Source organism: Achroia grisella, unplaced genomic scaffold, assembly GCF_030625045.1.
Source record: "Achroia grisella isolate CSIRO2021 unplaced genomic scaffold, CSIRO_AGI_Agris_v1 utg780, whole genome shotgun sequence".
In the NCBI taxonomy this organism is placed as follows: Eukaryota; Metazoa; Arthropoda; class Insecta; order Lepidoptera; family Pyralidae; genus Achroia; species Achroia grisella.
Window position 1 is genome coordinate 2460156 of NW_026713020.1, and position 27855 is coordinate 2488010.

General features: G+C 32.8%; 2 protein-coding genes across 2 annotated transcripts in view; one reads left to right on the top strand and one right to left on the bottom strand.

Annotated features, from left to right (window-relative positions):
• LOC131850979 (lysine-specific histone demethylase 1A) overlaps nt 1–27855 on the top strand; it is a 326513-nt gene that overhangs the window by 133748 nt on the left and 164910 nt on the right. The window lies entirely within an intron of this gene.
• LOC131850978 (toll-like receptor Tollo) lies at nt 21722–26317 on the bottom strand. Its single transcript, XM_059201396.1, has one exon. The coding sequence runs from the start codon at nt 26047–26049 to the stop codon at nt 22210–22212; it is 3840 nt and encodes a 1279-aa protein (XP_059057379.1). The 5' UTR covers nt 26050–26317; the 3' UTR covers nt 21722–22209.

A 27855-nucleotide genomic window follows, 5' to 3' on the forward strand; every position in this document is an offset into this window, starting at 1 on the left:
GACATACGTCATTTTAGTAAACGTGAAAGTTCTTGTATGTGTGTCCTCAACACAGGAAAGAACGATCCCCAAACATGAAACCTGGATCGTGGTTCCTTTGGCAGGTACCAGGTAACAAAGGTGTAAAAAAATTCATATCAAATTCGTTATTTTAAGAAACTCCATATTTTCATATGTTGTTCGTAGCATTATTATAACTTGCGCTGCTCATTGCCAGACACGTAGTGTGGTTCCAACCCCCCGCCGGACCCCCCTAAACTATACTATTTTAGAAATAAACTTACGTCATTTTAATAAAGTTGAAATTTATATATATTATTGAGAGTTCTCTCAAACTGAGTTTCCTAAATTGCCAGACAGTTTTCTTGGTTCCTTATCATACCAGACTCATTGAAACCGTATATTGGGTAACAACGGTGTATACAATTTCATATCAAATTCGTTATTTTAAGATGCTCCATTTTTTCACATATTCCTCGTAACAGTATTATAACTTGCTCTGCTCATTGCCAGACCCTTAGTGTGGTTCCAACCCCCCGCCGGGCCCCCCTAAACTATACTATTTTATAAATAAACTTACGTCATTTTAATAAAGCTGAAATTTGTATATATTATTGAGAGTTCTCTCAAACTGAGTTTTCTAAATTGCCAGACAGTTTTCTTGGCTCCTTATCCTACCAGACTCATTGAAACCGTATATTGGGTAACAACGGTGTATACAATTTCATATCAAATTCGTTATTTTAAGATGCTCCATTTTTTCACATATTGTTCGTAGCATTATTATAACTTGCGCTGCTCATTGCCAGACACGTAGTGTGGTTCCAACCCCCCGCCGGACCCCCCTAAACTATACTATTTTAGAAATAAACTTACGTCATTTTAATAAAGCTCAAATTTATGTATATTATTGAGAGTTCTCTCAAACTGAGTTTCCTAAATTGCCAGACAGTTTTCTTGGTTCCTTATCATACCAAACTCATTGAAACCGTATATTGGGTAACAACGGTGTATACAATTTCATGTCAAATTCGTTATTTTAAGATGCTCCATTTTTTCACATATTGCTCGTAACAGTATTTAACTTGCTCTGCTCATTGCCAGACCCTTAGTGTGGTTCCAACCCCCCGCCGGACCCCTCTAAACTATACTATTTTATAAATAAACTTACGTCATTTTAATAAAGCTGAACTTTATATATATTATTGAGAGAACTATTAAACTGAGTTTCTTAAATTGCCAGACAGTTTTCTTGGTTCCTTATCCTACCAAACTCATTGAAACCGTATATTGGGTAACAACGGTGTATACAATTTCATATCAAATTCGTTATTTTAAGATGCTCCATTTTTTCACATATTGCTCGTAACAGTATTATAACTTGCTCTGCTCGTTGCCAGACCCTTAGTGTGGTTCCAACCCCCGCCGGACCCCCCAAACTATACTATTTTATAAATAAATTTACGTTATTTTAATAAAGCTGAACTTTATATATGTTATTGAGAGAACTATTAAACTGAGTTTCCTAAATTGCCAGACAGTTTTATTGGTTCGACAACGAGCAGAGCAAGTTATAATACAGTTACGAGCAATATGTGAAAAAATGGAGCATCTTAAAATAACGAATTTGATATGAAATTGTATACACCGTTGTTACCCAATATACGGTTTCAATGAGTCTGGTAGGATAAGGAACCAAGAAAACTGTCTGGCAATTTAGGAAACTCAGTTTGAGAGAACTCTCAATAATATATATAAATTTCAGCTTTATTAAAATGACGTAAGTTTATTTATAAAATAGTATAGTTTAGGGGGGTCCGGCGGGGGGTTGGAACCACACTACGTGTCTGGCAATGAGCAGCGCAAGTTATAATAGTGCTACGAATAATATATGAAAATATGGAGTTTCTTAAAATGACGAATTTGGTATGATTTTTTTTACACCTTTCTTACCTGGTACCTGCCAAAGGAACCATGATCCAAGTTTCATATTTGGGGATCGTTCTTACCTGTGTTGGGGACACACATACAAGAACTTTCACGTTTATTAAAATGACGTATGTCTGGCAGTCGTGGGCTCTTGGGCTATAACTAAAATTGCACAATTTTAACAAAAAAACTATCTTGTTTCAAGATTTCAACATGTCAAGTGTTGCGTTACATGTCATGACGTCGAATTGGCAATGTCTCGGCCTACTCCATCCAAGACAGACATCTTGTTTGTATTGGTGATCGAAACACCAATAATAAACTATACTAATCCGAGAGATTACACTAGTATGCTGCTCTATCATATGCCATGGCTTCAAATACACTGAGCTGATTTTCTTTACTGTGCAGTCCAATTATTTCTATCTATTGTCACGCAATACTGGTCACCTGTTAGTGTATTATGGAGTTGAATAGTTTGGTATTCTTTCCAGTCATCGACTTAATTTGTATTATATGTACCCGACTCCTAATTTTGTGCTTGCTTCCCCTCTGTCTTCATATTAATCTTGGGCGGTTTCTTCGCGTCTTTGATTAAGCCCGGCTGTGATGTATTTCTTGTGCGCTAACGTAATGGAAAGGCATACGTCAAGTGTCCACCTTATTGGCTAGCGAATTGGCTTAATGGTGCCAATGCCTGGTTCACAGTAAATTTCGTCACCCTTTTGCGTTTGATATTTTCCCATCGACACGTATATACTCCGTTACGGTCGTTCAACTTTATTGATAGTCTCAATACAAAAGGATGGAACAAATAGGTAACCTTTTATTAAGACCGGCTTGCTCCTCCAATGTTCTTTTAATTTGGAATAGAATTAAATAATTTACTCCAATACATTTATCAACTTCACATTGTATGCTTTATCTCTATAATGTATGGCCATTTGCATGCAAATATTGTGATATGAGCGTGTAAAGCGTCTTGAGCCCGTTTTGCTTAATCTCAGGGTCGAGAGCTCCGTAGGTTATCAGTAAAATAACTATCGTATATTGATATTTTTATCATAATTATTATCTTAACCTGTTAATGCTTATATCGTTAGTTGTTTAAATTACAACTTTCTGTTACTTTTAGTTTAAAAGTTTTTCCGTTTGTTCGTAATCTCTTCTTGTTGTATTTCAGTTATCTTTTACAATATTATTACATAGTATGAAATAAAGTCACTGTCGCAGTCTGTCCCTATGTATGCTTAAATCTTTAATACTACGCAACGGATTTCGAACCGGTTTTTTTAGTAGATAGAGTGATTCTAGAAGAAGGTTTATATATAATAGTAATACATGTACACTCAGGCGAAGCCGGGGCGAGTAGCTGTATTATATATACTAATTATGAAAGAATTCTAAAATATTTTAGATTTTAGATGTGCTTATGTAATAAATACAATAAAGTAAAAAAAATAAAATCAACGAAAATAAATTTTGCATATATCATCGATCCACTCAACTTTATAGTAAGTCCTATGCGAACATGCCGGTGGTTTTCGGTGGCACCAGTATGTATAATTAATTTTTAATTTGGATGATATGTACAGTTGACATTTTGTCATTCTGCTTAGACTCGGACTAGATGGCACTATGGGAGTTGTCCTGAGTTATTATTATTATTTTCTTCTGAGCAAATAGACAATAAGTGAAATTTCAAACTTAAGAGGACTCATAAGTCTGCTGGTGTGGCTGCATTTAAGATGTGTGACCTAATATGTTGTCCCGTTTTTAATTTTAAAACCTTATAGTACGTGGTAACGGTCCCTATATGCTTAAGCAGCAGACGGACATGTAACGCACGTCATCCCGCTCATGCATTGCACTCCGGAGGACTAAGGTATATATATATCATACCTGTTTTCTATAATTTTGTGAAATTAGACAGTAAAATAATCTAAAATGAAAAACAGCTAAGCAAGCTTCGTGACGGCTGAAATTTGTAGGTGAAACTGAGGTACCCACGCATATGACTATGTGATATGATATATATACCAGTATGTAATAATAAATAAATATTAAATATATGGTTAATATTTGTAAGTTCTCCAAACATATATATCTCCATCTATATCCAAATACTTAATTCCAAAAAGAGATAGCTACGAGTATTACTGCATGATTAATAGCCGTTTATAGTTTTGTTAACTAGCTAACGGTCTAGAGCAACTTTATCCAATACATCAATGAAACGTCATTTTTGTTTTGTAAGCTGTCCGTCTGGGCCAATATGCATAGTCTGAAATGTTGTACTGACGCGTCAGTAATAGTACAAACGTATGTCATAGTTCACTATATTTTACCAACAATTTATCATGTGGCTACATGGTATGTTAATTTTTTGTCCGCTATGTATAATGTTATTCGCAGTGCCGTTATTCGCTTCAATCTCTATTTGCTATGTTGCATGTGTCCGTTGTATTTACTATGATTTTAATTTTAATGTTATCATATATACAGCCTATGTCCAACAGTGGACTGCAGTGGGTTGATGATGATGATACATAACACAAAGTGTAGTGCTCGAATTAGGATTATACAGCAATAAACAATCAGAATAAAAATATTTACGTTATGTTATATTTTAAGTAATGTAACATTTATTAATAGTAATTGTTAGTATTTGTTAACAGTTAACATTTTAAGCGAAAATTGCAGTAATATTATACAATATTGTACTTATAGCTCAAAGAGTTATAGCAAGTTATTGAATCTGTTTAAAGAAAATATAGTGAATGAGAGAACTAACCTATCACTAATTATTAGAATTCCATTTGATGTTTTTTTTTATTAGTGAACTACCTATATGAAATGGGTTGTTATTATTGATGTCAATGATCTACGTTTACTAAACATCAAAAGAGTTTTGTTCCGTTTGATTGCCGTCTTAATTAGCTGTCCGAACGGCCATTCAAAATCGACCGTCGTTAAGCCTTATAAATATTGGAATATGTTTGATTTACCTTTAAAAATTTACCGGATAATTATTATTTTATTATAATGCGATCCTATATTCAAATCTAATATAAGAGGATTGCGTGCTCATATCGATTATGACTGTCTTGTTTGCACCGACTTCCTTCTGATTTAAAATTAGTATAATGTTTTATAGCTTTTCAAAGTTGATGGTGTCAGATTCTTGAACTTAGTTTAGCATAATCAATATGATAACTATATTTTTATTTTATAAACTGTGGTCATTTATATATTATCTGGTTGTAGGTTGGTCTATCTTTTAAAATCAAAATGTATTTATTAAATATGAATTAAAAGTTTTTAATATCAGAGCCTCAATAATATATATATATATATATATGTTTTATATTTATTCATATTAAAATTAATGTAGATAAACTAAATTTAATTTGTTGAATAGTTAGAAAAAAAATATGTAACGATGAAGAATGAGGATTGTCAAGAAACCGTTCATTATAAAACGATTAATTATGTAGACAATCCCATTTTCTGTGGCTCCACAATTCGAGAACATGTCCATCACCATCTTTAAGAGTATTGGGGATGTCGGTGTCTACATCTCTAGCACGGTTGAGTTCACCTCGAAGAAAAAGTCAGGCCGGCGTTGAATAAACTCTGAGTTCTCAGTATGGAGGCGATACATTGGTGCTGACCAGAATTTTTTTTATATAAGTCACAGGTTCGCCTACATATGGAGTATTGCTGTCATCTTTGGGCAGTAGCACCTGGATACTTGTTCGGTCCTTTTGACTTTGTTCAGAGACGTGCTGTGAGAATTGTCGATGATCGCGATCTCTTAGGCGATAACGAATTACTTAGCTTGAAGCGAGACTCGCATCGCTTTGTGTATTCTACCGAATATACAACGGACTGTGTTCTGAAAAATTGTTCACTATGATACCCACGGCTCTATTACCATCGCAGCGTTTGCTTCGACAGAGAATTTCAACACGCTGTAACTTAAGTGGCACTCGGATAGTGCGGTTTCAGAGGAGCTTCCTCCCGTGTGCACTTAGATTGTGGAATGAACTGCCTGCCGAAGTTTTCTGAAGAGAATACGCAACGTTTTAGGCGTCCATAGGCATGAAACACTAAATACACGATGCCGAACCTTATAAAACCTTAACATACCCGTATCTTTCTTGAAAATTATCATGTTGTATTCTTTTAACCATTGACCATCGGATGGACCGCAGGATTGTTTGCCACCGCAGTAGTATAAAAAAATACCAGCACATATTTTTTTTTTTTAATTATTAATTGATTATATTATAATTATTTTATCCGAATACCACTTTAAGAGATTTTTTAATCTGTGATGTTAACACTAGATTATAATATGTTAATGTTGCTACATGAATCACTAATAATATATTCAATAAATATATTTAATGAAGTGGCTCGTAATAGGTAATGGTTGTTCGCAAACTTTTTTTAGATATATATTTTGCTTTTAGATAATTCTGTTTGGAATCATGAAATCTTAATATACGTATAGAAATATGGAGGAAATTAATCTTCAATGATTGATTTGTCATCATCATTTTGTTACATGTTGTCCTGTTGTTATTGTAATCCTATATATTATATTGGATTAGGTAAAGCCAATGGAATATCTTCCTAATACAAAAAATAAGTAGAACGCTGAAGTCAATAATACATACACTATTCTATACATCTGTAATAAGAACTATACAGTGTATTTAGAATTACATTTCCCTATTTTAAATAGGTATTTACTGAAATTAAAGTTAAATACGAGCTATTTGTATGTGTCTTGCAACAGTGGTGCACTATGAACGTTATGAGTCTGAGCGATTATTTTACTGGACTTCTCGTAACACGTTTTCGTTCTCTATTTAGATACAAAAAAGAAAAAACTAGTACGCATAACAATTTTACCGCGTTCACGCAGCAGTTTGAACGTTCAGTCGGTGTGAAAGAATGGTCGGTAGCACCGCTTCTCATTATATAGAATGAATCGCCGAAGAACATAATGGCCGTGCCGCCGCGTGCATGGCAAATTATATGCCAGCCGATGTCATTGTGATAAATAATTCACCCGTTTTGCTTGCTTTACTGTCGAAAGCAAAGCCGATAATATGTATATCATTTATTTTTATTTGATTACCTGGTGCTTTCTGATTGAATGAGTATCCTCATAGTGACAACTAGAACCGATTTTATATAATCGGGTATTGTTAGATTTGTTTTGCGACACGATTTCCTATAACAGATGTTTTCTTCCTTTTGAGTCTTCTGTCGTATTGTATTTACTTTTTTGATGCAAAAGAGCTTTGAAGTAACCTACAAGTACATTTTTAGGTTATATTACCGACATACAATATATTTATTTAATGCCTTTTTTTCTTCTGAACTTTATATTGCAGTAATGACATATAGTAAGAGAACGTATCTGAAATCTCTTAGGTCAATTTTACTAAACATACTTAGATATATAAATGTAAAACACAGATACAGACTCACCACTTGACAATGTTAGGTATTAGCGCCTACTCATATACGAGTACTCCACGTGTTTTAAAACAGATAAGTACTTTTTAATATTTCAAGACTGGGGCTGTTCTGTATGATAAGATGGTAATCTTTAATATTACTCTCAAAAGCTAAACATAGTATCCACTTAAAATCGTTTAAAGCAACGATGATACTCTCGCGTGCTTCATGCCAAAAGGTCGTTGTTTTAAAGATAACTGTTGTTAGTTTTATTGCTCTTTTCAAATACCACTATAGCGATGAAATTTGTTTTTACTGGATTTTGTTCTATTTGTTTTAGTATAATGAACCATATTGAAATAAAAAACGAGATATTTTTTATGCTTAATGTACACAAATTAGATTATTAAATTAGGCACAACAAAAAAGATATTCAACTCTCTAACAAACTGTTAGAGTTATCCTCTCACAACTTACTTACAATAAACCATTATTCGAAATTAATCATCGTTCATTATTTGTTTGGTGACAGTAGGTACTTGCATATAAAAGCATTGTTTATATTGGAAATTTCTATCTTTAAAATTGTTATATGTTATTAAGGAGAAGCCAAACTGAAATACTTTCCCTATCCATGTTTCCTTAATATATAGAATAAACAATAGATATATATTAGAAGTTTTATAAACATATATAACGTAAAAAAATAGGTAAATATCGGTATTTCCGTATATGTATATTATGAAACATCATAATATTGTGTTAGACACCTGGCCTTTTTTATATCGGTAAAAATGATAAATTAACGGTTCATCTAATAAAAAGTTGTAAATAACTACAAAGACAGATACGAACAGGAAAATGGAGCCCTATGTATTAACTTCATGTTTTTGTGTACTGTGAAGATTTTCATACTTTCTAATGATCATATTCCTGAGAAGTAATGTGACGGTCTCGGTGGTCCAGCGGCTTTGCATACGGCTTTACTTCCGATGGTCGTGGGCTGGATTACTCGCAAGATGCAAACTTTGGTATTAATGAATATGATTGTTTGTATCGGTCTGTGTATACTCTACCTATATTATATATGTATCTATAAAAAAACTAAGTATTTATATCACTTATCTAGTACCCATAACACAAGCTTTACTTAGGTTGGGACTAGATGATGCTATATGAATTGTCCAGCGTTATTATTATTATTATTATTTTGGTTGTTAAAGTTATACGGGTTGCTTTGCACCATCCGAACACGACCTATAATTAGAAAAGTCCTACTCTATTGATTTACAGCAGAAATATGCTGAGAGATTAGTTTCATCTGTACTGATTTTGAATTACACAACTTATTATCTCCACATAACATTTACAATAGTTTACTCGCTCGTAACATTTACTCCTAACAATATTTGTTGATAAATGTAAAGATAACTCTCGTTTCACGCCTTCGATGCTACAAATTGATACAGTGCTGTGCTATATCTTGTATTTTATTGTGGATCACGGCAATGTGTGCGTGCATTAAAACTTGTATCTAACACGTTTATATAGATGCCGTATCACGGAGCGCAGCGATCGTAAATGTCATCTGAAAATTTATATTCATTACGATTAGATAGCACTCTACAATAGCTGGACCATTGTTGGGGTGCTGTACCACCTGATCGATGTATGATATTGCGTTTTTATAGTTGACATATGCATCGTCTTCCAAGTATTTTAGATTTACGACTCGTTCGATGCACAGAAACAGTAGGATATGTGTTTTCTATCGCAGCCACACATTAACCTTTTATGACAAGTTAATTTATACACCGCCCACTAAGAGCTTCCACAGACGTATAACGTTACACGATGTCTGAATGTAAAATATATCTAGTATCCAACATATATATAATTCTCATTTTTGAATTTACGACTTTATTGTAAAACAACAAAACGTTAAAAGTTACATTATTGTTAAGTTATTGCTTAAAGGATTATTACTTTTAGTTTCTAGTTAAAATTAATTTTCATCTCGTAAAGAATTTTATTGTACAGTAAATGGATTGTTTAATTTATGTTAAATTATCCTATAATATATTATAATGTATCAACACTTCCAAAGAAAAATATAGTATAGTGTAGATTGCTATTTACCTTTTTATTGTTTCATAGTATAAGTGTTTATGGTGTTTCTAAAGAGAACGTATAAATGCTGAGAACCTCAGTGATCAAGACGGCGAATGCGCGGCCGCGTACGCGTTGCAATTTGCGACTCGCCTCAATATTGCCGATTTACGAGGATCCATTTTCAATTTTATGAGCTGACTGACGCGCCCATCTATACAAGAACTCCGATTCTGAAACGCGACTCTTAGGATGCTCACATTGTTGAGGTAATGACAGGGGTACTGTAGGTCATCTTAAATCGGCGCTGCTCAACTCCATACATTTAGTTCCTATTCGTTGTTACACCAGTACTAAGCTGTTCTGACGTCCAGTTAAATTTATACAACTACGAACGGCTCTAAATGCCTGAGGGTCTATGGTACGCCAACACCACTGTCATAGGTTTAACTGAGAATTAATGCTAGTTTTTGTACTGAACTTTAGTGTGTATTTTTGATTTGATTAAAACATTGAAACTCGCTAAACAGTAAGGTATAGACGTTTGAGGCCTGAGTGTCTAAATGTAGTGTTAGAATTTAGTGAATTTCATAAATCCCATACATATCATACCATAGAGATTAACGCATTAGGCTTTCGTGGAAAGCGCGCTGAGCCATGGTGTGCAATGAATAATCGCATACAAAACGAATTCACAATGGCCAATGCCAGTGTTTAAATGCCCTATTAAATCTTACATTCTGCGTAGGATTCTGTGGGATTCAATTACGCTTTGTGTGCGATGAAAAGCGCCGGAGCTGAACATGTAAACTGAGCCGCCGCATGAACACATCCCGACACCTCACACTCAATGAGCCTGTCACAAAAGGTGCAAACGAAATAAGAACAGTAGAGAGCGTTTCGCCCTTGGGGCAGATTGAATAAATACTAAATTAAATAAGAGCAAATAAAACGGACCATTAATGAGTAAACCTGTGCAGAATAATGATGCATGCTTCGTCGTTTGGGACAAAAAATTGCTGTGCCAGCAATGTCAGCGAATTCTTTTTTTGATAATGTGAGTGATGACAATCGTCGGTTTTGTTTAAAACTCGCATATTAAGTTTTAATTCCTATTTTTTTGCCTTTTTTGTCGTTGTCTCTAGATAATTGTTGATGACCTCAGTGGTCTAGCGGTTTAGGACAACGCTCTGTTTCTCATAGTCGTAGATTCAATTCCTTGCATGATCTAAACATTTGTATTCATGAGTATGATTAGGTATGTATGTATGATTAGTTGTCTATGAATTTACGAAAAAAATATGTTCGTATTTCTAACAGTTGACCAGTAGCCATAACACAAGCTCTGCTTAGTTCAAGACTAGATGGCTCTATGGGGATTGTCTAGGGTTATTATTATCATTAACAAAAATTTTAATAAATTTGATACTCAATTGCTTGGCAAGATATAACAAAATAATACCACATTCTATTGTTACATTGCAATCGGTGTATGGGTGTCGGTTAGTTGGTTATTTTGATTAGGGTCATAACGAATAATATGTTTCACCTTCTGACTAGTTTTCTTAAAATATTAAATGATACCGGATGTACGTCTCACGGCAGTGATACAATAAACACATTCTTATCACGTAATTAGACACAGTGGACTGTATGGGCGTATTAAAATTATTATCGGCATTTGCCCCCCAAACATTCATAGCAACATAAACAGAATGTTTTCTATTCGGAAACCAATTATCATTTACATATCATAGACGAGGTACCGACGCGCTGGCACGCAGCTGGGGTCAATACATTTACCGAGGTTCCAATGTTAGTCGATCTTTACCTCCCCCCGGGCTGTACTAGTCAATGGAACTATAAAGAACAGGTCGTTAAAGGCGTGAGAGGCCTCAGTATGGTGGTCACGTTTCCGCTAGATTGGTATATAGGTGCATACGTGGAGGCTGTAAGTACCAAAACAAGACGGCTAACCAAATCACCTTTGTTAAGATTTTATCTCGCCGTTAAATACTTCCAACCATTATAGAGTATCGACCGTCTCGTTCAAACCCGCGGCGACCAATTATGCTTGTTATCGTTTCGAATGATTTTGATTTGGTAAGTTTCAAAAACAAACTGTGTTTTATTGTTTTTATTATTTCTATCGAAAGAATAAAATTGAAAAATACGCGAATATATTTATTATAAAAAAAAAATAGAATTTAATAAAAAAAAATATATAATACAGTATTTTACCAATGCAGATTACGTAAAAGATCGTATCACACATACGAATGTGTATTTATATAAGTATTATTAGGTCTCTCGACAAATTAAACGGTCGGAGTTACGTAAAAGGTCGTCCTTTTACGTAACTCACCGTACAGTCTCACCTAATTTTGGCGCGAAGCGATTTGTTTTATAAGTTGTATTTCAGTAGCAGGATGCGAAATCCTACAAGTTCACCCGTTCCGTCCTTCTAGTAGTCACGACACCACACGACACCGTCCTCGCCGGCGAAGACGACGACCTTAACAACTCCAACGCGTCTAATTCAATCAAATTATGACGGCCTGACATTCGAACTAACTCCTGACTAAATCTTATCTGTCAGGCAGAAGTTGGCTTTCCCTAACTCTTTCCGCGGGTTTGCCATCTGCACTCAGCCCCTATCGTTCGATAATGATGTAAAGGCCAGCTGCGACCAACAGTATTAGAATAGTTCGAAAAAGGTTGAATGTTAAAAGACAGAGAAATTAGGGAATAAGAGGCATGATATTTTTGACTTCCGGAATGGTATCGCCTGAGGGGTATTACGGACGTCATATGGTAACATGATATCCATAGTGCCAGTTATTCATGTACTGACAGTTACCACTTACCGTCGGATTGGCCGTAAGTTATGTTGCCGTGCCAATTTATAAAAAAATAATTTTACGATTTTAAAATTATATAGTTATAATCTCATTTCCTTTCTGTGTATTCAGACATGAAAATATCTATCCATTTAAGTCACCACATTTGTCACCATTTTGGTCAATGCCTATTATAAACATGTAAGAAGTTTATTACAGACTATTTTAGGCTTACAAATATGAGAAGGTTTTAAGATAATTATTATCTGATTATTATATGATTCGAACTGTTTATTTACGATATATTTTTTTGGTTTTGCTTTTGTTTATTTTGTCAAATAAATAAAAAAAAAATAGATAAGTCTCGATATTGGTTACTCAGCGATGGCCTGTGCTCGACTTACTAACTGTGACTCGATAAGTAATTAAACGTTCCAGTTTGATTAAACTGAACGAAACGAGTGTGGTTTGTATAATATATACTTTTAAGATTTTTTGTACAACTTCTGAACGAACATTTAAGAAAGTAGTTTCTGTGCAAGTATTTATCTTTGGTTTAATTTTTTTTTATCGGAATAGCTTTTAATCAGATCAGTCCGCAATATTTACTTGAAAATTGCTCTACAAAAGTTGGATGTATAAAATTTACTTAAACCATAGGTCAATTTTAGTCATCATACTGTAATAAAAAGATAGACGACATTACATCCCTTACGTTGCATCCGGTTGATTCTATCTTAAATTATAAACAAGAAATTTTAACATTACCTACTAAAATTAAACTTTATATAAATACAAATTTTATTAGTTAGTTATATTTTAAAACTTTTCCGTAATTATATTTTATTACTAGAATTTTAGTTTATATCTACCTCGTGACATCGTGTATTCCTGATCGGTAGCTCCTGTAGGTACACTTTTCACATTGAATACATGTATAATATATTTATGCCAATTATCGCCAATACTAACATAATTACTGGATTTGGGGATTGTTAGTATTGTGGAACAAGGACCCCATTGCTAGCAACGTACAACGTTCGGTCTGGAAAATATTGTTTTTTACAATATTTTAGTAAATTTGTCATTATGAACTACTGACCACACTTCATGCTCATCCTACCACCACCACCAGATATCACTGCCCCCCACCCCCCACCCCCCTCCCCTTGCGTGAACTTTTATATTAGCACAGTTGGGTGTACCATTTTATTACAATTCATTAAAAAAAACTAAATCTTATTATCGTGTTGTTTGTTTTTGCTAGATACATTTAACTCAGACTTAGAATTCTCGATAGCCTCACTTATTGATTATTGCCCTTGTTCTATACGTTACACTAGTCTGTTTTTATTCAAGGATCTTAAGTATTATTTAGTTTCTTAATGATGTTTTTCACGATCGGAGAGGTAATCGTAAATATATATTAACATACATGTTACGTGTTGATTAAATTCTGACTTCATTGATAGATTCAGTCATAATTTTACACTTTCATAAATTAAGTAAGTACATAAGAATAGTCCTCGCAATTATATACAATGGTTTAGATTTCAATCTCTGAATATCGAAACGTAAACTAGACACAAATAGCTCATTGAAATAATAACCGCTTATAAATATAATTGAAATAAGAATTTTGATAATCAAATTAATCTCGTACAGGCAACTTAATTAACATTGTTGTTTATAACAGCATATAATTTGCGTCAAATTGTTTCGCGTTCAATGAAGATCGTTAGAGCGGTGAGTCACTGAATACATTAACCAGCACGTGATATTGTTTGGTTTCGTAATAGCAGAACGAAATAACAGGTTGCGTCTCATAACGTTAACGAGAGAGATTAACGCCCGTATTTATAGTTGGTCTTAATTCCGGCACAAGTATCCCATTTCTTTACTTGTATGTGTTTATATGAAGCCAGTTGCAATACGATGTGGCCATACGTTTGAATTTGTGTCATAAATGCTTGTGTTAATATTGTCTATTTATGTTGTAAAATATATATGAGAGAGTGCGAGGGAAAAAATGGCAGTAAGCAGTGCTTTTCATTGTCGAATCATTGCAGAAAATTTAAAATTAATCTTACAAACATCGTATAATTATTTTTGTATCCTTATGCGGTGTAGATTTATACATTTTTATTATTATTTGCTTTTAGCCACAGAAATTGTAATATGTATTTTATAAATTGTCTTATGTACAATTATTACATATCTTTATTACTTACGTAACGTCAAACATAAATATAAATTAATCACATGACTACGACTATGAACTGAAATACTGTATGTGATATCGCGTTGAACTCTTTTGTATTGAGTGACCATACTCGATTGTTTCCAAGGTTTTTCTGCGCCTAATGAGGTTTAAGTCAAAACTATTATAGTTGAATATTACACGCTAGGATATTAAAATGAGACAAATTTATTGCCGCTCTCCGATTATGCTTTCGATAAACGCACAGACCGGTGATTATGATATCTCTTGCTTTAATCGTAAGATCGATACGGAGTCGCGTTCCGTTCTACACTAAACCAGTACCAATAAAAAAGAAACTAGTTGCAGGCGGGTCAGTATCGGACAGTTTACGTTGGAAAATCAACAAGGTGCTAGAGGGGGGGTAACACTTCGAAACGGTGCGTTATCGGCCCAATCGGCCCCGAACAATGCGTCGAATGTTTCAATATAGCTCCGACAGCATTTTTAACGTTTCATCGGCACTGTAACAATCGTAAAATAAATTCTCTACGCCTTCTCAGAGCTCTGATTAATGTTGAACAGAGCGCTGCGTCGCGTTTATTTTTTTCACCTCGTGTTATTCTCTAGTTTAATTTATGGCGGTGTGCGACCGCGTCTCGTACGTCGTGCCGAGCCTCATTTCTTATTGTTTGAACAGCCCGCTAGGTAAGCGTGTTCTCCACTCAGTGTGTGGACAGCCAGATTTAACTCGTTCCGTAGAAAGTATACATTTGGGTCAAAATAAATCATGTACAATAATTTTATAAAAAATGAACAAGACTTTATAACAAGTTCGGAATTTGACTGTTTGTCGACCAATTGCTAAAAGAAGTAGGTTATTTATTTGAACAAAATATATTTCTTTTTAATGTTCTTAGAATAGCAAACGATCTGACGACCCATCTGATGACATGTGGCAACTGTCAACAATATATAATCACGACAACACTACGACATCCTCCATAGATATTATATCCATGTCTTATCATTGTCGTGTATGTCATTGATTTAATTTACGCGCAAAAATGTACACAATTTTTTATTGTTACTTTATCATTATACAATAATGCCCTAAATATAATTACTTTTATCTCGTCTACTCGTACTAGGTAAGATTAGAATTAGTGTTACTTTCACTTATAAGGAGTTAGCATGCAGAAGAACGAATGTTACGAGTAATTATATTTAATTAGATATAATTATAGATAGATAGGTACTATTTATTAGTAAACTAAATATACACATATATAAATAAAATAAGATACTACGTATCTTATATATACATATATATATATGTACATTTTGCTCATGTTAATGTTTGCCATCACGAAAATTAGAGTATTGTCCTGGCTTAAAATAAATAATTTTTCCAAAAATATAACTCAAAGTGACGCTTATATTTATTGGACTATGTTTTAGAGACTAGCTGTGCCCGCGGTTTCACCCGCATTAAATTTCATTATAAAATATAGGCTATGTGTTTTCCTGATACATAACCTATATTACTGTGTCATATGTCTAATTGCATTTTTTAATATATGACTGAATTCAGGAACTATTACTAAACTTATTATATTTTTTTAATCTGTTCTACCAACTACTATTGTGGGTAGAGTTTGTAACTAGCATTAACCAGGTGAGTCACGTTTCTGGTATTATGCGACTAACTGGTTTCAAACTCCGGTACCACTACTAACACAATTGGTACAGTCAGCGTCTATAATTAATTAATACATCTAGATTTTTACATGTTTTCAATTAGCAATCGTCAAAAGCGCCATGAAGCAGTCGTGTATGATTCTAGTGATCTTGTACGACTTATCCGAAAAACATATTTTATTTTAATATATATATAGCCTATAATGTCATTCACGGAATAATGCACTATAATGTGAAAGAAATTCTCAAATCGGTGCAGAGGTTATGTAGTTTATTTTCCTTATAGCAATAAACTCTGTATACAATATATGTACCTGTATGTATGTTGATATTGCAATATTCTTAAAATTCTGGCACTACTTATATTAAAAATTATGTTTGTTTAAGTATCGTTTTAAAATATGTAATATGTAATTTAATTTAATTTTAGTACCGACTGTTAATATTCATGTCATATTTTTAGTAGGCTGTGCACACACACATTCGTAACTAAATAGGAGAGTAAAGGACTTATTTTTACTAAGCGAGTTGCAAATTCTGCCAATATCTCTATATCAAATTTTCTCATTTTTGGCTTTTATTGATTATCTTGACAATTATCTATCATTTTATTGGCTTGACAATTAACATTATACAGTAATCATACTTTAACTGGACGGATCCCAAAATCTACGACAATTAAAAATGGTATCAATCTTGTTTACTTTAATAGAATAGTATCAGAGGGAGTTCGTGACTTATTCTGAGTCACCACCACCAGTCACTACAATCAAAATTGACAAAACAAAGACAACATTCATTGCTCTGCTATTATCAAATTGGCCGGACTGCCACTAGTATAGTATTTTATTTTGAATTTCCTTCTATTGCACTAATGGATATGTGTTTAGTTTACCTAGTGAAAATTAGTAAATTATATTACCTATATTATTATATATTTATATTAGCTATCCATATTTCTATTATACAGTTAATACAATAGTTTATTCCTATTTGAAATTAATGATTATGGTATTAAAATCTCGTTTTACTTCAAAATTGTTTCTTTACCAATGAAAGTGGGCTTGCCTGTCCGGAACGGGAAAAAGTATGAGCCAATTAGTAATTGTTTGTTGTTTATGATAACAAGTCAGTCGCGATATTTATTTCTCACATCACAGAATTATTACTATAAACAAAGTTGAAAATTAACATATACAAACAACTTTTGTTATATTCATTGAGTAAATAAAAACAAAGCTGATTAAAATGCAAATATTGTGTTTTTATTAATTTATTACACTTATCCTTAATCTAATCTCTTCTAGACAACCTTTGAAAAGTGAGTATTTTTACAAAAAACAGAGTAGTTGGCGCATGAGGAGAAATAATCTCGGAGAGTAAAAGAAATCTAAATAAACTTAAAATTATCATATGTAAGTGATATTGTCTTTTTATGCGAGGTTTGTTTCTTATTTATATAAAGGATAGTTCAATATATTGATAGTATGAAATATTTTTAGATTGAATTTAATATTTGCTATTGAGATTTTATCTGGATTATATTACTTATCTTATTTTTATCTATTACAAGAAAAATGGGTTCGCAAGTTACAAATTTCTTAAGCACTAAGATCAGTGCCATAATATACAGATACTCCGATATTATCTAATGAAGCATTCATTTTATAGAGATTTACGTCCAGCTAAATCAATGTAAAATAAATTCTGGTACGGATTTTTCAGTTTCCTTGTTAATTTAAATATACCACACTCATTTCCCATACAGTTTGCTAACCTGTAAACTATTACACTACAAAAAACTATTAAAACTATTATAAAAAAAACTAAAAATGGTTTTTTTACTTTTATACACATATATGTGTTAAATGTGTGAAGAAATGTATTTTTTGATATAGGTACGTATATATATATATATATACCCTATGGTTTTATTTATATAAAATAGATGCGACTTGATATTTTTTGCGTATTCGAATGTGTAACCTATTAAGTATAAAATAAATTATACGTATTTTCAGTCATATATAGACTTCCACGAGTATTTGTAGTCCTGATATGTATCAGTAGGTATTGTGTGTAAATAAAGCAGACTGGACAACTTTGATAATTCTCGCTATGATATGTAGCATTGATGTGTAGAAATCGTGTATCTCATTTTTAATCAAAAAATCCATACAACCCCAATAGTAGATGTATATAACTGTTGAAGTAAAGGTATGACAGTTACAAAGTGGGTTCATGTGACATTTCTGGTTTGAATTCTCTTTATTCAAAATTGAATAATCTTTATTCAAATAAACTTAAGCACTTCTGAATAGTCACATTTTTTATTCTACCGCTCATTCGGAATGCAGACCAATCACAAGAAGAATGAGCAAGAAACTTGTGTATTGCTCTTTTAAATAAGTATTGTTTTAGTTAGATTTAAATTAACAAGGATTATATTAGGCATGCGATGCATATTAGGCATGCGACAATGAACATAGAAACAGCTACGCATTTAATCTCTGTTCATTCTGTGCTTTATCACGTAATGATACAAACCCTGTCGGATAAATTCGCGCTATCATTGACAATGGTAAGTATTTGAGTCCTTTTAAAATAAGAGACAATTACAACGGTGTTACGTAATTTATTTCTCGATATTGCTTAAGAGGATATCAAATGGGCATGTAAATTATTTAATGTGCTTGAATTTTCATGATTTAAAACTCAATAAATTTTGCTTTATAAGTTATTACAATATAATTATCATGATAGATGATTTTTATTATAAGTATTTACTTAAAGGCACTACTTTAATAATTTGCACAGAAATACGATTAACAATTTCAGGCAGAATATATATTTACGAAAATGTTACACTGAACAGAAACCAAGTTTTCCCACTTGGCCGTATGCTTGATTGCCACCATCGTAGCATAAAAAACTTGTCCGAATGAACTCTTGCTAAATAATATTAGCAAGAGAAAAGGTTAACTGAAATACTTATCTTAAAATCACATAAGAGTATTTTTTTAGTTTAAGATAGTGCCTTATACGATCCTAACAGATGCGATAAATATGGGTAAATAATTTAGTTATTTTTATGTCAGAGTTTAAATTATTTTTTTTAACTTATAGCTTAAAGTACTGAAGAATATTTTATCTTATTTCTAATGAGATCAAGGTAATATATGCTTACAATACTCAATGAAATGTCGCTAAACTTGAACAAAAGCTAAGTATGGTAAGGTAATAGTGAGGTACTTTATACCGTCACTGAGGCATACATTTGAGGACTTATTAGTTTGTGTTTGAAAGCAAGTCCTCGCCGACCGCAGTATGCGCTGTGGCTTGTCGTACGTTACCCCCGTCGAGACGGATGGCCCCGGGGAGCTACGAAGTTGTTTTTGAATAGTAATTTTGAAGCGATTTCAATATGGAGATAGAAAAATAGACTGTATTTTTGTGTGTAGATATGTTAATATACAGCTAAGAGGAATTAAACATTGTTCACAGGGTAAGCTATTTTATTTTGTAGTCCGTCAATTACATAGTTTATAGACAGTAATCTAGTCAGCGGGAATTAAGAATTGAATTACTTTGAAATTAGATTTATTGAGTACAGTAATTACTCGATAAATCTAATTTCAAAGTAAGAGCTAAAATAAATATAATAGTAGCAAGATAATGTACCTTACTAATAGTAGTTGTAGTATATTAAGTGTCTTAAACTCGATTTTAAATTGAATTTGTACCATTAAGGTAGACTAAAATCTAAAATATCTGTAATCTTTTTTTAACAGATAAAAATATTTTATTTTTGTTTGATGTATAAAGCTAAAAGCCGTCCAGTACTATTTTTATATAAACATTAATAAATCTAAAATTTTAATGTAATGTCGAATTGTAGTAGGTATTTAAATATACTGTTACATTTTTGGTTATCAATATATTGTTTAAACGTAAACTCGCCGTCAGGAAATATTTGCAATTTTAATAACGAATAATCACTTGATGGCTTAATAAAAAATTTTATATAATAAATTTGAATCTACCTATATATTTTCCGGTGAAAAATATTTGTACCCTAAGTTTCTGCACAGCAGAAATTCGGTTATATATTTTTATGGGAATTGTCCATAACAAAATGCTTTAGAACAATATATAAGAAGTATCACTACTACTTCATGATATAGAGAATTCTTGTGTGGAGTTTCCATAATAAAGAAGCGGCGTCCGCATCCAAGTAACGTATCGTGCAAGCTATAAAAGGAATCTCGATGCAGAAACCGCGCTATCCTTTGTTCCTGCAGTTGTTTCACACCTACTTAGGCGTACGGGCTCGTTACCTTAGATTGAAGGTTCGCGGTCGACGCCCGGGCTTTGATCCTGAATTATAAGCATCGGAATGCCATATTTATTTATTTTACGTATAGAATATTTGTAAAGTTGTATATTAAACTCGGCTAATTGTGAAGTAATTCAAAATATCTGTTAAAATGTCTAAACAATATCTAATATAAATAAATTAAAATAGTATTGCTAAAAATAATACTTAAATAGTAATAGAATATTTAGATAATATAAAAATATTTATTTGACTAATAGTCAAATAAATATTTTTACTACGCTACTACTACTATTATTTTTTGTACGCTTATATTTTTAGGTAGTACATTATATATTGATTTATGCGTTTCTTAGAACTATTTTTACATTAATAAAATGTTTTTATTGTTTGATGAATGTCATCCTTATTTAGTATACTTTAAAAAAACATTACTATATAATAACAGATTGATATATGTTTGATTGAGTATAGTTTAAAAAGCATTATAATCACTAATTAAATATTAAATTTAAAAACTAAAATTATTTAAATATTAATATTTTAAAATATGTAAATTATAGATAATGTTATTTATAAGCGTTTGTTATTTGTGTTATCTTCTATGAATATTTTTAATTTATATAACAAAAATGAAATGATGCTTGTATGAAAAATAATAATTTGACGATCGATTAATAAATCGATAGTCTATTATAGTTTTTTTTCTCGACCTCATAATTATAAGAAAATGTTTCTGATAATGAAAAACTTTGGAAAATCCGTTGAATGGATCTGATTTGATGCTGTTTTATATGAAAATGTTTATAAATAGTGAAGTCCAGCTTAGTAACTTACTGATTTTATAACTAACTTCTCTTTTCTTTTATACCTACACCAGTGCGAAGTCAGATCATCATAATCAATCAATTTCTATTAGTAATGTGTATACTTTGTTTATTTTACATCCAATAATTTTGTGTCTTGCTACTATTCATAATATACAATTAAAAGTATTTTACCCATATATAAACAGATGCATAATGCAGAGTTACAATTTGTTATTCTTTACATTTATTAATGTAAAATGTAATTTATATTATTTGATAATAAAGGTGTATAATAAAACTTTGTTTTAATTAATTTCGTAATTTTTTATTTTTTCGAGTATCACTTTTGCCACAGTCAGCTTTTCAAGATCTTTACAATAAATATCGTCTTTCTCTTATAACTAAAATACAAAATATACATTGATGGGAAATTACACAATGCTTACTAGTACTAGTTTTATCACAGATAGTGGCAACATTGCCGTAAAATTAAATGAGGCATATCTTGCCTATAAAACAGACTTGTATAGGCCCAAAACAAATTATGTCTACTAAATTTCAATCATAGAACATGCTTTTAAGTTACAATTTTAATGATTATAATATTTTATGAAATTAGTTAAGATGAGCTTCCTTATGTATAAATATTTACAATAACTTTACAAATAATTGTTTATATACAATACATACGTTATGAGACTAGCCATCACAATTTTTCACGGAACAGACACTTTCAGTAGAATTTGGTATTTCACTTCACTGAGTCACTTTTTGGAATATTCACTTCGTATTTATTTGTTTTTAAGTTTATACGTGGACGGACATTGTACGAGGGGATGCACGAGGAGGTACTTGGTGTGACGTGTGGGAGGGATGCGGAGGTAAAACAGGGTGAGCACCGTGCACGGGAGGTGGTGGTAGCGCACCCAGATGGTTTCTTGGATGATGGTGTCTGTGCATGGCTACGCCACCACCAGACACTGGACTTGGTACATCACGACAACGCTGATTCCCAGACACGTCCGGTAGAGCAAACCTCAGCTTTTCCCAAAACCACTTATCACTCGTATGTAAATACGTATTAGTTTTTAAGTATAGTCTTATATCTGGATCGAGATCCTTCTGAGGCACGTCACCTAACAATACAACTATCAGTCTTCTTCGTCTATCTCTTAACACTTGATGATGAGCAGATTTAAACTCACAATGACACCATTCGGATCTGAGGAAGTTTTCACTGAGAACCATTATTGTACGACGTGAAGATTCTACGGCTTGCATTATGTTCTCTGCACCGTAGCCACCCACGGGGAAATCGCGATAGTGTAAGCATAGTTTATATGAAGGGTCACCGCGCTCCAATATAGGAACAAGTTTCTCGGCAACCCATGCCTCATCTTTAGAACTGTAACTGACGAATGCATCGAACATTTTTTCACGGCCATCTAAGTCTATGTCACTCTGTCTATAAAATAGTCTTACACCAAATTTCGAATGAAACCACACTCTCATTTCTTGCCTGAATATGAATATAATCATACTTATAAATGATACCAATAAGAACGCTCCTAGGGTTGCGACAAGTAGAGGTATATAATCTTGTACTTCTTCATTCCTTATTATAGTTTTAGTTGCAGTCAAATTACCATTGATACTGTTATTTATATTTGGGAGACCAGTGCATATAGTGCCATTTTCATTGACAATATTGAAGCCTGATATTGGATCACTAAACATACTATCATTGTATACAGCAATGTCTGAGCTGTTACTTTTAGCGTATATGCATCTAAGATTTGATAGGTCTGTTACAGAACTGACCCGTTTTGTCCACTCTCGAAACATTTCTGTAAATTCACAGTCACATGACCACGGATTATAAGATAACGTTATTTCAGTTATAGCATTGTTGATTTGCCACACTGACAACATAACTAGTCTATTGTGATGAAGATGTAAAGTTTTGAGACGTGACATGTGATTAAACATTTCCTTGCCAATATATTTAATTTTATTATTATTTACATAGAGTTCACGTAAGTTATCTAGTCCATTAAATTCTTGTCCTTCAATCTGTTCAATACTATTATAATCTAAATGAAGTACTTCAAGTTCTTTTAATCCATTAAATGTTCTATTGTGAATTGTTTCTATATTCGATGAATTTAAGTATAAAATCTTCAGTCTTTTTCTGCCTATGAATGCGTGGCTTGGAAGCATTCTGATGTCATTACCATCAAGGTATAATTGCGTAGCTTCCATTGGTATTCTTTCTGGTAAGACATTCACATAATCGGCGTTGGAGCATTCCACAACATTAGCCGACCAAGATTGATCATGGTAACATGTGCAATTATTTGGACATGTCATTTCGCAATCACACGCATCAAAATCACAACAGTGGCATAACGCAAAACAGTGGAATTCATATTTACATAAAAACTGATGTGGTGCAGCTTCTACTAAAGCAACATATGCATTACCACGGTTGTAAAGTAATTTGCAGTTTATACTGTCTAAATCCATTAGCTTTGGTTGTGTTCTGGCTCTATTTCCCGTATTAATTTTTTGTAACCATTCCATTGTGCAATCGCATTCTAATGGATTTCCACCTATGAAAAACTCTGGCACTGTTTTGTCCTGTGGTACTGCAGATATTCTCAGGGAATTTGGATCTAGACTTGTTATTTTATTTCCATACAAGTCCACTCGTGTTAAATTTGGTTTCTTGAAGAATGTGTACGATTGAACTTTTGAAATTAAATTGTCATTTAAATATAACATTTCTACAGAATTTGGTATAGCACTGCCTGTTATTTCTGTTAACTTATTAGAACTAGCATCAAATGTACTAAGCGATAGTTGTGATTCAATTTCAAAGTAATTCCCAAGTTCAGCTATCCTGTTAGCGTGAATATCCAGCCACTGCAATCCAGTTGGAATCATAGCATAGTCAAACCATCCTAATCGATTATCTGATATGTTTAACCACACCAAGTTAGGCAACTTAGCAAATAAACCTCCGATGTCTGTTAGATAATTTCCATCTAACCTTATAGCTTGTAAATTGATATTAGAATCAAATGCACCAGATTCTATTTTATGAATTTTATTTCTCGACAAATTCAGGATTTTTAACGAAGTCATTTTATCAAACACTCCTTTACTGATATTACCAATGTTATTTTCTGTTAATCTTAGACCGTACATTTGTTGCATTGCTGTAAATGATGCATTTTCAATGCTGACAATTAAGTTTTCTCCTAAATCTAAAGTTTTCAATTGAGGAATTTCTTTTAAAGCAATGGGAACTTCGTCAAGTCTATTTCCATTTATATGCAGATCTTGTAAAGAAGTACAGTTACGTAGAGCATGTGGGTGTATCTTTGAAATACGATTGCTATCTATAGAAAGTACACTTAGTACTTGCAATCCAGTAAATGCATAACTTTCAATAATAGTCAGTCTATTATTTGATAAAATTAATGTATGTAAATTGACCAAAGAGTTAAATACATTTTCTGGTATATATTCAATGAAATTTTCTTGCATTTTCAATATTTGCAAATTATGTAAATCTCTGAACAATGCAATTTCCATTTTCGACACACGATTATGTGAAAAATCTAAGTAAACTAATCGTTTTAAGCCAGTAAACGTAGAAGTATTTATCCAATCTGATGATAATTCATTCCACGACAAATCCAAAACAAGAAGTTGAAATAAGTCGCTAAATAATCCGGGTGCTAAAACTGTGATTGTATTATTATTTAAATATATTTCTTTCAGATCTTTTGTATCACTAAATAGCTCTGGGGGTAAACTTGTTAATTGATTGTCCGAAAATCTTATAGTTGTTAGTGAAGTGAGACCTTCCAAGGCTCTGTCTGCAATAGAATTTAAACTATTTCCTTGAAAATATAGTTTTTGCAATCTTCTTAGTCCTGATAATAAATTTGGTGGTAAGGTATCTATAATATTTCTAGAGAGATCTAATACTAATAAATTATCTCCACATTTTTCAGAGGGATGACGATGCGCAGATGAGAATTGAAAATGACTTATATCTCTCATTCTGTTTCCTGTCATATTTAGATATTCAAGGTTTCTCAGTGTACAAAGTGCTCCATCAGGAAACACCAACATATTGTTTTCACTTAGATCCAATCTTTCTAAATTTTGCACATCTCTAGAGAATGCGGTTGAAGTAATTTCAAGTGACATACTGGACCAATCTGTATTATGTGTTCGTATAGTTAAATTTTTAAGTTCGCGTAGCCCCGTGAATGCTCCGTCAGAAAGATTGCCTATTTTACAGTACTCAATAGTTAATTCTCGAAGCTCTATCAACTGTCGAAAACTCCCCGGGGAAAGCGAGCTTTGAAAGAATAGAGCATCACTGCATTCTAGTCGCAATCTTACTGTAAGATGCGGTTGTATTGCACTAAAGTTTGTATTTTCTAGTTCACTATTTATCGTTCTTAATCTGCATTGCAAGGCAACTCCTGCGCCTTCGTCGTCTGTAGTCCACCGGCATTCATCAGGAGCTTGATAACGAGCTCCCGTGGTTGCCGATAATGATGCACAGAAAGCTGATAAAACAGCACTTAGCACCAAAATGATGCTCATTAACCACGCCGAACACATTGTTTTGTTTTCACAAACTTCACTTATTACATAGTATTATATTCCATCAGCTAGCACTAAAATTGCACGAATACATCACACCGGCGGCGCACATTAGTTCATCGGTATTGCCGCAAATGTCGAGTACTTCACTAGTCAGACCGGCCACTTAACTCGTTTCTCGCGAGAACACTAATTGGACAGGATCGTGCGGACACAACTGCTCGTCCGTGGTGTACGGAACGACGCACGCTCGCGCAGCGGTCTGGGGTGGAACTGTCTACAATCCGAACCTGCAGTGCGCTCGCGCACAAGGCCGCGCCGGTTCACGCGTTCCAACAGGTAAATTCACGCCCGAGATTAAAACGTTCTAACTGCCATGATCGTTGCCCTATGTTCCGCTCTATCCGTTTCACGTAAAGCTTGTCAGAAAAATACGCTCTACACACACAACGAAGAAATGCACACAACACCATAGTCTGAAACCGCTTTTTGTATTTCGTTTAAGCTTTTATGTGGTAAGTGCGAGAGAGATAGTGAAATTGCTGCGGGGTAAGAGAAATTGGTGGGGATTCGAGGCAGCTGGCTGGCCAGGTAGTGCTCGAGCGCACTGCTACAGTCGCTCTACTTGTTAACTCTGCGTTTGATAATATTATTTTGCAGATATATGACGGTTGTTGACATTTAGTTTACTCACTGCTAATAACTAGACGGTATTCCAATGAATGGGTACTTTGTACATATTTTACACATATGTATATCAAAGGTATCTCTACTACTCTTCGCGAGTTAAGTTAGCGTACTACTATACTGTAACGTAAGTCATTTACGAAGGCTTAATAGATTTAATAAAATACCTATTTTTTCTTGGAATATGTCAATAGCCACCACTTCCCTACCAATATATTAGCTGAATTTGTTTAAATATTTATATTATAATAAATACAGTTCTTTTAAAGTAAAAATATTCAATATTTTTTTTGTGAACAATGAATATTTTGCACGGAATTGTAAAACAAATATATTTACTGAATTAGTAGTAATAAGTATATCAAGTGATATTGGAAATTGGACAACTTTCCTCAGGACTACTTCCTATATATGTTTATTATTGTACATGTATTTATATATTTCATTTGCACTAATATATAATCACATAGAAATAGAATGTTTACACAACAATACTGTAATATTAAATATTCTACTTACCAATCAGGTATATTAAAACGTATCCGAAAATGTTATATTAATTTTGATAATCAAAAAAGTTTATCACAAGGTGTCTGAATGTCCGATGCTTCAAAAATAGTGTGTTACATTTGTAAATTTTATCCGTATAAGTCTACTATACTTGTATAAAAATAGTCATTATTATGATATGTTAAGGTACTTCTATAAAGTTCAAAATAATCTTCGGGTAAATAAAAAAATCCTTATCTTAAATGTCCCTCTTTATAAATACAACGGGTTTACAATTCAATAATAGCAATATCGTCCATATTGCTGGCTGAACTTTAGTGGTTAAAAATGAAATTAATATTTATTGCTTAAAACATTTTGTCATTTGTGACATGCAGCAGACAAATCAAAAGTAAATTTTGGTTATTGTTATAACGAAACCGTAATTATTTATACGTTAATATTGGGAATCTAGATTATTTACAATAAATTGTTTAAGAAATTATTCTTTGTAAATTATTTATTAATGAAATATTTATGTATTGTACATATCAATGATTTTAACTCCTGAACACATAGTAAATTTTGCTTATTAGCTATCTATGCAGTTTTTTTTATTTATTACGACTTTAATTTACAATCTCACTT